This window comes from Pseudochaenichthys georgianus, chromosome 5 (assembly GCF_902827115.2).
Source record: "Pseudochaenichthys georgianus chromosome 5, fPseGeo1.2, whole genome shotgun sequence".
In the NCBI taxonomy this organism is placed as follows: Eukaryota; Metazoa; Chordata; class Actinopteri; order Perciformes; family Channichthyidae; genus Pseudochaenichthys; species Pseudochaenichthys georgianus.
The window spans coordinates 43,324,872-43,339,365 of NC_047507.1; the positions used below are offsets into that span (position 1 = coordinate 43,324,872).

General features: G+C 42.2%; 1 protein-coding gene across 1 annotated transcript in view; it reads right to left on the reverse strand.

Moving 5' to 3' along the window:
* LOC117446411 (dihydropyridine-sensitive L-type skeletal muscle calcium channel subunit alpha-1-like) overlaps nucleotides 1-14,494 on the reverse strand; it is a 124,724-nt gene that overhangs the window by 75,285 nt on the left and 34,945 nt on the right. The window contains exons 6-9 of the mRNA XM_034082571.2: nucleotides 12,753-12,958; nucleotides 11,530-11,633; nucleotides 11,247-11,392; nucleotides 9,677-9,758 (exon numbers count right to left, since the gene is read on the reverse strand). Of these exons, the coding sequence (XP_033938462.1) occupies nucleotides 9,677-9,758; nucleotides 11,247-11,392; nucleotides 11,530-11,633; nucleotides 12,753-12,958 (538 nt within the window). The remainder of the gene's footprint in view (nucleotides 1-9,676; nucleotides 9,759-11,246; nucleotides 11,393-11,529; nucleotides 11,634-12,752; nucleotides 12,959-14,494) is intronic.

The following is a 14,494-nucleotide window of genomic DNA, read 5'->3' on the forward strand; positions in this document are numbered from 1 at the left end:
AGGATGTGGTTCTGGGCCCTGGCCCTTCTAAGAAGAAATGACTTGTGTCTTACAACAAACAGTGGGAAGAAAAACACAGTGGTGAGACTATCCGCATCCTTTAAAACTCTACGCACATTCATTTCACCTTAATAAGTAAACGACTATTTGAGTGAGTTAAGGCATTAGTTTGCTTCATTAAAGGGTGTTAATGAGTGTTCTCCAGTGCCTTTTGTCCGCTTTAAGGTGTTATTAAGGTAGGGTTAATGTTGCTCTCAAAGTGCACCAGATTGATGCTTTCAACTTCAATATTTTTAAAAAAATCTTCGCGCGCAGAAGACCCGAGAATGAAAAACTTGGGTCGCAGGTTCCTCAATAGTGCATTACAAGACGTATGTAGATATTTCATCTCCGGCCTTGTCAGGTATTGAACAATCAATAGATAAAGAACACAGAATTATTTAATATAAAACACAGAATTTGTGTGATTGTACTAAATGATTTACAAATAAACACCACTGCATATGTACAACTGTTACACATGCTGATGTAACGCAAATGTTCCAACTTGGGATCAATAAAGTATATCTTATCTTAAGCTGATCGATGGCTACTGTCATATTTGCAAAATGTGCCTCTGAACCTTGACAAGTGCATGTTTCAGGCTCATCAATTAATGTAATGTTATCACAGGGGTCACACACATAAGACCAGCTGTTAAATAAAGCTCTTCTGACCTTAGCTGGCATGTGGGTATATATATTAATGCTGCCCATTATGGGCACAAGCAATTTCCACCCATTTATTAATTATATGTTTTAAATGTGAGTGTTTCCTGTCCCCTAAACCTCCAGGGATGTACACAGTTTAATACTGGCAACCTCTTATTATGGGAAATACGAAAACGTCTTTTAAAACTACAACTCCCAGTAGAGACGTGCCATAGATAGAGAACATGTTGCGAAACACAATAGCCAGCATGTGCTGTTCGAGGCTCGGTGTAACCCTCGGAGCACACTCTCCAATCACAGAGCTTAAGGACTATCACAGGGTTTGTCAGTGGTGCAGATATCACTGTAAAATCAATCGACAGTAAGGGGAATTCTTACTTCCGGGTGTACAATTCTCCGTTATCCAATGGGAATAGACGCTCACATTGCCTTTAAGGGCAGCCGACACAAACGAATGCCGTGCTTCCATGAGCGTCAAATCCCGATGCAGATGGGAATACATTGCAATCAGTTGAAAGCTATTTGCGTCCCTTTATGACGCTGAAGGAGCCTAGGAGCGTCACAATTGCACGCCACGGACACTGACCAAACGACGATTATGGAGTGAGAGTGTGTTGGTTATAGGTATGCATAGTTTTCTATGCATTTTGAGGGTTTTGACCCCCAAATTTTTTTTAGAACCCTAGGGGCTGGCTCCCCCAAAAGAATTAAATAACATAACCCTAACCTACGGTGGCCCTGAACTGCAAGAAACCACAGCATTTCACAAAACACAACAGCAGTTCAGAAAACACAACAGCATTTCACAAAACACCACAGCATTTCACAAAACACCACAGCATTTGAGAAAACACCACAGAATTTGGACGGAAAGGGTATTCCTTGGGGAGCTACCGGTAGCTCGCGGGCAGCTTTTCAGTAACTCGCCTATCGATTATAGCGTTGTAAGGTTGCTTCTTGATTTTTCGGCTGCGGCTGGACTATAAAGTGTTTTGATTTTAGAATTACACGAATATCAAATTGGCCGGTGACGCAGAGATCAAGGAACAGACGTGACAGCGGCACAGTGACGGAGCAGTCTGCTTTCTCCACCAACACCAGTCCAGAACCAACAGCAGAATGACCCGCTCTGAATCAGGCCCTGTCGCTGCGGCTCAGAGACACACAGGGAGGGATTTGTGTTTTTTGAAAAACACTCGTTATCGTCATGTCAGGTTTTTGGTGGATTTAATCAAGTCTTGGATTGCAGAGTATGAATGTCCTCTTGCTATTTTCAGTTGATAAATACGTATGTAAAGTTTGTGAAGGCAGGAGGAAAGCTTCCGCGATCACTGTCTCCTCTCCGTTCCTCCAAACCCCGCCCCCTCCCTGAAAATAATGAGTGACAGGCTGATGGTGACCTGATAGAAACTTTATTATTCACTTAATCACTGATTGCGATATGATGAAGCTAACTTAATCTCATACATTCATTGGATTTATGTAACAGTAAGACAGAGAATAAGTATGCACCCACATGCACTATTTTTGTTTTTACAGGGATGCAAACTTGTCACCTTTCGGCGAAATTCGCCGTTTTTAATCCAAAATAGGTCGTTTGTGTGATTCATGTAGATCTGCAATAAAAACATTTTTGGGGTATGGGGGGGGGTCTGGGACCCGGAGTAATCTGCGGCCGCAAGCTGCTATGTGCCATCATGACACGCATGGTGTTCTTTTTTTATATATTATAATGAAGCGCGAGCTGTGTGCTCGAGTCTTGCTCATTGATGTATAATAAGGCTCTGCTGCTCCACGATGAGTGTCTAGCTTCAGCAGCTACATTACCTACGGGTGCGTTCGTTAATATTAACTGTGTTGTCCGGAGTCACTGTGTTGGACCGCTGGTGAACAGCTGTTAGAACGGGCCGTTCAGGTGTTCAGAGCAGAGCTCCCTGTCGGAGTGGCAGAGCGTGATGTGCACTGAAAAGTTTTTCTGTCGCAATATTATCGTTGAGCAAACTTAACTAGCAAACTAGCATCACTATCTGCTAACGTTAGCTTTAGCCTTCGTTTTCTATTAGTTTTTTTCATAGGCTATAAACGGAGGTGGTATAAGTATATATTTGTACTTGAGTTAAAGTAGAAGTGCCAGAATGTAGGAACAATCGTGCAATCAAAATGTTCCTCAAATAAAAGTACAAAAGTATTATCATCAAAATATAGTTAAAGTAGCGACAGTAAAAGTAGAAGTACTCAGGTCTTGTACTAGAAGCACCAGAGTGTAGGAATACTGTTACAGTAAAAATACTGCATTCAAAATGTTCCTCAAGTAAAAGTATTAAAGTAGCGACAGTAAAAGTAGTCATTGTGCAGATTGGTCCATTTCAGAATAATATATATGATATGTTTTATAATGATTGATCATGAAAGTGTTCTCAGAGCTGGTGAAGGTGCAGCTAGTCTGAAGTACTTTGTAGTAGACTGCAGGGTAGCTGGTGGATTTACTCCAGGTGGAACTAAAGTCTGATTCAACACTTGGTTAGATTTCACATCATTCATCCACATCTGTAAAGTAACTAAAGGTATTAATACATGTAGTGCAGTAAAAGTACACCATGTACCTCTGAACTGTAGTGTATTAGAAGTACAAAGTAGCAAAATAAACATTGAAATACTTAAATAAAGTACAAGTATCTCAAAATTGTACCCAAGTATAGTACTTGAGTTTATGAACTTAGTTACTTTACACCAGTGGCTATACAGATAGAAAGACTAAGCCTTGCACAGAGGCATGCAAATACATTTTCAAAATGCTCAACAGTGCTGCCAGAATGATAAACTGACTGCTACACAATTAAAATAAATGCTTTTATATACATTTATATTAGATGTGACTCTTTGGCGTTTCTGTTATTATTACCTGCTGCTTTAGTTGTTCTGACTGCTAAAATCATCTGTTATTCCTAATTTTAAAGCCGATATTCCGTGGGGTCGGGGGGCTCGGATCCTTGTCACCTTTTTCATACCTGATGAGTTTGCATCCCTGTTTTATAATGCTGTTGTAAATACTCCCCTTTTTAACAGAAGACCGTAGCTAGAAGCTGCAGCTAGACTGCAGAAGTATTAGTTTTTTGTTTTTGAGGATGGAGCAATTTCACACACAGATATAGGGAGGTTAGACCTATACAATTGATTTATTATGGTTTATAATTTAATGTCAAGAAGAAGAAGAAGAAGAAGAAGAAGAAGAAGAAGAAGAAGAAGAAGAAGAAGAAGAAGAAGAAGAAGAAGAAGAAGAAGATGGCTGAACTGTTCAGTGTCAATCCTGTGGAGATGGATATGGAGGTTATACATCTCCAAAATCATGTTCAGCTTAAGTCTCAGCAAAACTCAGAACATTTCTGGAGCCTAGTAGACCCAGAAAACTATAAGAACATCACCAAGCAGCACTGATAATGTCTGCTTTATTTGGTTCTGTTCTACATACCTTTTTGAAGCAGCTTTTTCTGACATGAATGAAATCTAAATACAGAACAAGACTGACTGAACATTTAAATGACTATTAGAGTGAACCTAAGTGGGTACACTTCAGCATACACCTCTATGGTGGACTCCATGCAGCGCCAATCATCTCACTAACTGTAAAGAAGAGTGAATGCACTTATTTGACCATAAGTGCATACGATGCTTGTAAGGTGGTGATTAAGGACATTTATGTGAATTTTCAGTGACTTACTTAGGCCTACTATGTGGGCCATAATAATATGTGAGACATTTTCGTTTTCTTGGACCTTGATGTGAAGTTAAGATTTGTGATAAGCGCTTTAGGTATTGCAATTTCACACGTGTACACAAGTATAGCTTAATTCAACTGATGAGGGCTATGCGAATAAATGTAAGTGATGTGATGGAAGTAGCTCTTGGCCAGTTTCATTTTTTCAAAGTAGCTCTCAGATGAAGAAAGGTTGGAGACCCCTGCCTTAGGGAGAACACTTCTTGTTTGTGATTGGACAGAGCCAGCCAGAGAAGCACTGCTGTGATTGGTTGTGTTTGCTGCCAGTCAAGAAATGACGCTTCGTGATTGGCCCAACACATCAGCCGTTAGCTGTTAGCACACACTCAGAGCTCACAGCTCCTCATATCTGTTCAGAAACTGGACAAAAGTTAAACATATACAAAACACAGACTGTCTGTGTCATGGCGAATACAGTCGCTGCTTTATTTCTGTCTGTATGACGTTGTGAGTGTGGACGGAGCAGCTACAGGTTAGTTTAGCCTGATGGATCCGATTCCGATAGGATTTACATGGAGATACGGCCCGCCCCCTCTCCAGCGTCTTGTTTGAATGACAGGAGTAAACACATAATTAATGCTTTATTCATTCATGGTTTTTAAGGGGCTTATCTCCATGTAAATACTATTGTAGACCTCGCTCTAATCGCTCGAGTTTCACCGCGGCTGTCAGCTGTGTTTGCTCCTGTCATTCAAACAAGAGGCGCTGGAGAGGGGGCGGGGCGTATCTCCATGTAAATCCTATGGGAGATACCAACTACAACAAAATGAACATATTTGACCGTAATGTAATTGTAATACACGTTTCAAAGTGATGCCGAAGCAAGTACATACTGATGACGGTTACTAAAAACCATGAATTAACGCTTTAACAAGTCTGCAGACAAGACGGCAGGCGAAAAGCTTTTAAAATGCGTGTTTTCTGAATGGAATCGGATCCATCAGCCTAAACTAACCTGTTGCTGCTCCGTCCACACTCACAACAACGTCATACAGACATAAATAAAGCCGCGACTGTATTCGCCATGACATAGACAGCAGAGTCCTGCATCGGGTCGGGTACCCGCGGGTACCCGACGGGTGACCCGCAAAAAAGGTGATTCGCGGGTGGTATTTTTCCAAACGCTTTTTTCCGGGTTCGGTTCTGGGTAAAACAAAGATGATGCGGGTCGGGTCGCGGGTGTTGCATAATAAATATATTGAAATAATGATAATTTAGTTTAATGTTTAAATCCTCAGACCTCTCCCCCGCGGGACCGTGCATAATCATAACCTCTGCAGCGCATCAATCTGCTGCTGTGCGCGCCACATTCGAAATGGCTGAGGTGAAGCTCTCTAGCGGAGAATACAGCATTTTCAATAACACTTCCTCAAGAGCGAAATCCAACGTCTGGGAGGCTTTTGGTTCCCAGATGGAGAAAATAACCAACATCCCACGCTTTTTGAGACAAATATGCAACTGCGTGTGTTAATAATTGCACGTTTTCACTGCTCATATATAGGCTATGCGGGTTCGGGTCGGGTTGCGGAACTAATTGGCAATATGTGCGGGTAGCGGGGCGGGTTCGGTATTGCACGTCGCGGGTGCGGGGCGGGAGCGGGTCTTGAAAATCAGACCCGTGCAGGACTCTGATAGACAGTCTGTGTTTTGTATATGTTTAACTTTTGTCCAGTTTCTGAACAGATATGAGGAGCTGTGAGCTCTGAGTGTGTGCGAACGGCTGATGTGTTGGGACCATAGGGTTGGGACATATTTCGCTGTCCTGGCTCTGTCTAATCACAAACAAGAAGTGTTCTCCCTAAAGGAATACCCTTTCCATCCAATGTGAAATGCTGTGGCGTTTTCTAAAATGCTGTGGTGTTTTCTGAAATGCTGTGGTGTCTTGCACTTCAGGGCCACCGTACTAACCTGACCCTAACCCCAAAACCGAAATATAGTAACAAAAAAAAGTAACTCAATCCGCCAGAAACGCGAAAATCTTCCCGTTTCTCCAATTCTGGAAGTTGGCAACCCTAGTTGCACACCCGGCTTCAAGTGAAACCATGGGAAATTGAAATTGCATGAAGATTGTTCAAGTCTGAAGAGTTTCTCCGTTGACTTCCACGTTAAAAATGTGATGAATTATGGGATGTAACTCTGGAATTATGAAAGTTATGAATGAGAAAAGTAATAGCAATCGATTCCCGACCGAGCTGAACATTTTGATGTTTGAACGGAGTTTCTGCGATGTGGAAGAAGAAGAGGTGCAAAATAATCCGGCGGAATAATCAAGAATTTCGTGCGTCGAAGAACAACTAAATTATGCCACCTCTGTTTATGGCCTATGAAAAAACTATTAGAAAACGAAGGATAAAGCTAACGTTAGCAGATAGTGACAATGTATGCTAGTTAGCTAGCTCAACGATTCCTTAAATAATATTGCGACAGAAAAAAGTTTCAGTTCACATCACGCTCTGCCGCTCAGACAGGGGGCTCTGCTCTGAACACCTGAACGGCCCGTTCTAACAGCTGTTCACCAGCGGTCCAGTCTGTGCCACAGTGACTCCGGACCGCACAGTTACTATTAACGAACGCACCCGTAGGTAATGTAGCTGCTGAAGTTAGACCCTCATCGCGGAGCAGCAGAGTTCAGCCGACAGGCAGGAAGACTCGAGCATACATCTCACGCTTCATTCTAATAAAAAAATAACACCATGATGGCACATAACAGCTCACGGCCGCAGATTACTCCGGGTCCCAGCACAGTGGCAGGGTTGGGAAACAAAACTCGGTTCCGAGTATGAACAAATAACAATTATCCGGTACCGGGATTAATAAGAGTTGTGAGGGCAGGAGAAGCGCCTCTCGCCAACTTTGGGGGCGATCGCCGGAATCAGTATCGGCCGATACCGATCCGATCGAGTGGGCGGGCCTATGAGGATCTTCCATTTAAAGCAGTGGTCAGGCCCCCCCTTTGGAGAAAAAAAAAAGTCGGGCTCCCCCAACACAAATAGTCAGGCTCAGTGGCGGCGCCAGAGACTTCTTTTGGGGGTGCTGTGGGGTAGCTTGACATTTCATAGAGGGTGCTCAAACATTTAGGGTTTCCCATTAATGTCCCGGTCGCTACAGTGGAATTTTCTACTGCAACACTCCCCACGCAAATACACAGTGTACCCGTGACTGTTACAATGACGGCTCGATAATCAGCTCACGGCATATAGGTGTAAGCAGGGGTAAAGTGCTATTTTTATAGGTAGTGTGTGGACCTCACATAGGGGGGTCCGGGGCAAGCTCCCCCGGGAAGATTTATTTTTAAATATTGAAGTGAAAAGCATCAATCTGGTGCACTTTGAGAGCAAAATTAAGAGATCTATGGATACATCAACACCCATATGAAACAGAACTGTCAACAGATTTACTTTTTCTTTATGGATATTTTACAAATCACCCTTTTAAACGTTATTCTTGTTTTACTGTCATATAGTATTTCATGCCTGTTTTTCATTTATTCTCTTATTTTTTTATAACTATAATGATCATATAAACGTGTGCCTCGGAAATAATTGTTTACATTAATGGTGACCAACACGTTTGAGACCCACTGAGATAACACTGAGAGTCATTTAGCTCACTGTCTCTCAGTCTCACAGGAGAGGACTCTCCTCCACTTTGTTGTTGAAAAAACTCCTTATATCCGTTAGCGAAGCTCGCTAGCACCAGAAGCTAACAACAACGATCTCCAGTACCGGTGTGCTCTCTCTCGCTCGCACACACAAAATGGCTCATTCCACACACACACATACAGAGCCGAGCTTTAATGAAACACAGAGACCCAGACGTAATAGTACTGTACCATATTATTTTCGAATCAATACTTTTTAAATTTGATTCTTTTTTTAATAACCATTTTTCCTCCTGGTCTCTCGCGCCCCACTTTGAGAACTACTGATTTAAAGTGATGTTTAACACTCAGTTAATGGGGCTCAGTTAATGGGGCTCATTTACTGGCGCTTCCACAAACAACAACCAACATAATTATTACATTCAAATGAAGCACATTATTCAAGTTTACATTAACTTTGGATAATAACACATGAGAAATGAGCGGAAGCGCTCTCTTTTCCTCTCTCCCCCTCTCTCTCTCTCCTGACAGCCTGTCAGTATCTCATGCAGCTCACTGATCCAGTAATGAGTGACCCGACAGTGAAGAATAAATATATTTATAACTAGTTTAGCTTGGTCCAGATGTAGATAAAATAGCTAAGTTAAGTTGTTAGGTCTAACTCTTACGGCCCCTACACACGGCGGCGTGCGTTGCCGCTTCAACGCTTCTGCCCATTCACTTTGAATGGGGTGACGTCACGATTCGCCGAACTGCATTGTTGGAGCAAAGCGTAGCTTCTCTCGCGGTGCTCGCTGCAAAAGTAGAGCAATGTTCGCCGTGTGTAAGCTCCGTTAGTGTGTGTTTTGCTCCGCTCACCGGTCCGTCACAGTTACTATTAACGAACGCACCCGTAGGTAATGTAGCTGCTGAAGTTAGACCCAATAACTGGAGCTGCAGGATTTCTGCTTCACACACGTTGCATACCGCTATTTTATTGTCTTTTTCGGACACCTTCAAATACTGCCAGACTGGTGAAGCCATTTTGGCGAGCTTGTTTTCACAGAGAAAAGTGTCATGTATTTTACGTCATCATTTTACGTCATGCGACCGGCTCTCGCGATCGGCATTTTTAGAGAGCCCCGATCGATCGGCAGAGAGTGAGTATCAGCCGATCGATCGGAGCATCCCTAGTGAGGAGTCTTACCCAAAGATTCTAGTAGAGGTAGATATTGACAGATCTTAACAAAATATATAATATTGCATCTGATGCAAAAGAGGGCAAATTGCCCTCAGCTGAAGAAACGTTATTAGCGTGTTTTGCTTTAAAATCACTAATTAACTTGATGTATACACGGTAAGTGTTGATATTAGTGGCCTCAGTCTTTCCTTGATGCATTTGCCACTCAGTATCATGCTTACTTTATTGAAGTTAAGCTGAATACTGTCACCAGTATTTACTGAAAACAAAGGCAGAATTGATTAAATGTGGATGTTAATGTAAATATTTAGTGTAATTACAAAGAAATGCTACAACTTTAATAAATTCACTTCTGCTAAACTTAAATCTTGAAAAGAAGATACTGTAAAGATGACAAGCACGCTACTGACTAGTAATAGATGATAAGCTGCATGGTGTCCATTTTGCCGACACTTCCGGTCTCTGATCCTCCATTTTCTGTGGTGAGCAGACCTGATGAAAACACATGCACACACACACACGCACGCACGCACGCACGCACACACACACACACACACACACACACACACACACACACACACACACACACGTTAAATAATATTGTTGATGTTATGAATCACTTAACATATTATATTCTAGTATCCAAACTAGGAGAGCAGATCTGTTTTAAAAAGTAGTATTTCCTTTTTTATTGGGTGAGATAAAACAAACAAATCTCTGGTGTTCTTATAAAGAAATGAATGGCAAACCGGAACGAGAAATCAGACGGTTCTTCTTTTGCTTCATGTTAACATTCAAATTTGTGGAATTCAGCAATATTGGCATGAAGTAGGAACATTTCCCGACAGTTAGCTAAAGCATCAACAAAGCCCCTGTGATTCCCCTCTGTATAATGTGCTCGGCACAGGGTATATACTCGTCTGTTGTATTATCTCTGCTGATATAATATTGCAAGCACTATCTGTTCCTAAAGTCCGATATTCCTATTCCTGTGCTTCTTCAAGAAACTTGTGCATGCTCTGCAAAATGTATTTTCCTGTTTTCACCACAACTAAAGCTTGATGTCCAGTGTTCTCCAGTCAGAGCCTGGCCAGTTGCTCTGCTTTCTTCGTCTTCTCACTGACATGCACATGGTAAACATCAATAACTGGAGGCAGGCGATGAACTTGGTAATGTGATTCAATTGTGTTAAAAAAAATATACGCGTTAAGATTTCCAGATGAATCACAAACGATAACAGGCCTAATATTTAGCAAATCATGTTACCGTAAAATGCTTGTCTGCTCGCAGATTGCACATTTGTATAACTCCTAATAATACATTTACGACCGAATATGACACACAATTGGCCTTGGCATGCAGGCACCTGCGTTTGGTGCAACACTGATAAGTTCTACAGGTGATTTGGAAGACAAAGGGACGGTTTTGACACCATCTCCTCCTTGTGTCCAGCCACCAGTTCCAACACACTCACTTTACTGGGCTATTCTTGGACCTTTCTCTACTTTGAAACTTAGAGGCCTCTTTCTCTCCAACCACAATGAAGACTTCTTCCATTATGAGAGTGAAGTCAACAAGTTCTTCAAGCAAGAGATGAGCTAAATGCTGTTGGGGATAAGTCCACCTACAGGTGGGAGATTGACCGTTTGTTTGACATAGTGTAGAGAAATCGTTGAAGATGTTTTCCCTTACTTTGTGTAGTTTGGTTGTTGAGCAATATAATATAACAAAAGGCAAATGACAAGTATATGAAAGCCTACCAGGCAATAAAGCTGGTTCTGATAAAGGTGCTGAACAACCCTTTCCTGGCTGAGCTCGAAGAAACAGAGTATGTAGAATAATGATTCTACATACAAATAAAAAAGGAAACTTATAGTGTTGAGAGCTCAACCATTACAGACATTATTCCGTTCATTTCCTAGGCATTCCCTTGTACTGTGTTCATACAACAGGTATTCTACAACGTGTCTTGTGTCTTACCCTGTCCCTCCTGGTCCATGTCCATCACCTCCGCTTGAGTTATCCATTCCATATAGCCCTTAAGGTCCTCATCCAGCTGCTGGGTTTCCCTCAACTTCTGAAACTCTCCACGTGACTTAGCCTTCTCTCGCTCTTTTGTGAACTCACTAGCGTGAAAAATAAGACAATTGTCAGACAGAAAAAGACTGATCAAACTGAGTATTGTGAAGAGCAGACACACAAAGAACCAAATAGTGCACACAAAATGAATGGAAGGGTGTAGTTCAGGTGTGGGTAGTCCTACCCACTGAGCACTCCAAGAACCAGGTTGAGCACAAAGAAGGAGCCAACCAGGATCAGTGAGGTGAAAAAGATCCATGACCATTCCATTCCGATAGCATCATTTACCTATATGAAAAAGAACAGTTGTGTTGTTGTTGTTTTTTCAAAGAAATAGGTTGGTTTAACTTGAATTTTGTAATTACCAACAATTAAAAGAACATTTCAACATTTGCATTTAATCAAAACGTGAACTTACATGGGAAATACACATGTGTCGGCATCTTAAGGGAAGAATATAAATATAAATATAATACTGTGCATACAGAGTAGGTCTGGAACATGTAATGCTAGCCATTGGTGGAGAGGAGGACACTGAACAGGCTGTTGTCCATCATGGATAACCCCCCCCCCCTCTCCACCTGCAGCTGGACAGTCAACGGAGCTCCTTCTCCAACAGACTGCTGCAGCTCCGCTGTCACAAGGACCCATACAGGAACACATTCCTGCCCACTGCAATAACTCTGTACAACAATCACCTCTGGCTGGAAGAGAACTCTCTGTCTGCTCCATAGCTTCTCTTGGAATAAAATCACACTGTACATTTTACATGTATATATCCACTTTAATATTTAATATTCCATCTGTCACATACTTATATAATACCTTGCTTTATATCTTGTTATTGTTCATTTGTAAATTGTATATTTTCTACTTTCTTGTTTATTTCTTGTCTTTTATTTTGTATTGTACAAAGCCATGTATTTGTATGCTACTGCAACACAAACATTTCCCAAATTGGGATCAATAAAGTACCATCTTATCTTATCTCTTATTCAAATTACACACACAAATGTGGAGTTGAAATGACATGGGCATTTTGTGTTGAAGAAGTGAACAATACAGCGTTTTGAAAATTGACACGACTCAGGATATCTCTGCCATTGCTACATTCATTCTGAACATGGACAATGTTTCACTGATGTCAAATGGTAAACGTCAAGATGCTTGACATATTATCTGCCATGAAAATCCACTGGTGTTTCTGTTTCTGCATTTTATATTTCTCCTGATGCCAATTTATAAAATGCAATGCAGTAATGCACGTGGCCTGATGTTTGTGTTTCATTTGGTCATAAATGGTATAAAACTGCATTTTATTACTGCGGACTGACAACAAATGATCCTTGATGGCTGAAATAAGAACTCAAAGTAACGTTATGCTTTTAGACCACACTAAGAACTTACCCAGTAGAGGACATCAGTCCATCCTTGTGTGGTGATGCACTGGTAGACGGTCAGCATGGAAAAGCCAAGGTTGTCAAAGTGTGTGATTCCCTGGTTTGGGCCTGGCCACCCAGCTCGACACTCCGTGCCGTTGATGGTACAACGCCGGCCATTTCCTGCCTGGGCACATGGAGACGGCTTCTCATTCTCCACTGTAGCAATGATATCTAAAGACCAAGGGAGGATGAGTGGATATTTATGAGTGTGAAGTGTACACATGGTAGCACCCATTTTACTTTCTCTCTCTTAATCTCCCCCTAAATTCCATGTTGGTCAATACACAGTACACAGGGCCCCTGTAACGCAGTGGTTAGTGCAGGCATACTCCTCTGAACCGCTAGTAACGCATACGGAGCAGGAAGTAACGAGAGAGCAATCGTTTGTGAGTTGTTCAAGTGTATCTTCGTTGTTTTGTTGAAAGTTACTGTTTCTTAGCCTTTGCTGTCTGGGACTCAGTAGATTATACTACTGAGTCACAGATTGGGATTAACAATAAAGAACAACGAAAGGAAAACGACCAAGAGAAAGAACATGGACAAAACCAGAAAACGGGAGAAGGAGGAGAAAAAAATGGAGAGAAATACGGGAAGGAATTAACGGTGGAAGTGACGGTGGATGCAGGAAAAGAGGCTGTGTCTCTGATGGATCTATTAAGAGCAGTTCCAAAAAGACTGTGGAGTGGTGGTGGGATGCAGGTTAAGAGGGGAAAGAACATATGAACTGACAATGGGAAGCAGAGAAGGAAAAAGGAATATCATGGAGGGCCTGAGAGTGAATGGGGCAATGGTACATGCAAGGACATTACGGTGAATAAGATAGTGGTGTCGTTCATAAACATGCCAGTGTACATTAAAGATGGAGCAAGGCCAATGTCGGAAATTAAGACGTGTGTGGCCAGGAACAGATATCGCTGATGGTACTCACTTCCTGAAAGCAAGATTCAATGACGAGGTAAGATCGCTCCCCTACTCGACAAAGTTCAGCACATTGAGAGGCTTAGAATATTTCAGAGTACTCCATGATGGGCAGATCCCAGATCCTGGTCTGTGCATTAAGCCAGGGCATATCGTCAGAGAATGCCCCGAGTTAAAATGCTTTAAATGTGGAACGAAGGGTCACTACGCTTGAGTGTGGGGAAAAGGAAGAAAGAGGCAGTAATGGTAGCGGCGGCAGCAGCAGCAGCGGCAAAGGCAGAAGCAGTGGCAGCGGAAGCGACGGCTCCAAAGGCAGCGGCAACGATGGCTCCAAAGACAGCGGCAGCGGTAACGATGGCTTCAAAGGTAGCGGCAGCAGCAGGTGCGGCAACGTCGGGGAGCTCTAGTGGGGTGAAGAGGAGCTTGGACACGATCACCAGGTGGAGCAGAAGGAGGAGAGCGAGTGTTACGCCCAGGTCTAGGGGAACCTAGGCGCAGCAAAACATTTGCACTCTTCCCACTCCCAAGAACACGGACACCGAGTCAGAGAAAGCATTTGGTACATTTATTTACCAACAATAATTCACAAACAGGAGTAACAAAACCAACAAAAAACAAACAAACCTTTAAACTCAACATCTTAGCTAACCGAGAAAATAAATATACAGGCTTCTTACCTACACTACCTTAAACAGGAGGAAACGAACAATCCAAAAGGGAAAAGGAAAAAAAAGAGTTTGCACTCCTGAGAACATAAATCTGTCTTACAAAGACAGGCAAGGTGAAACT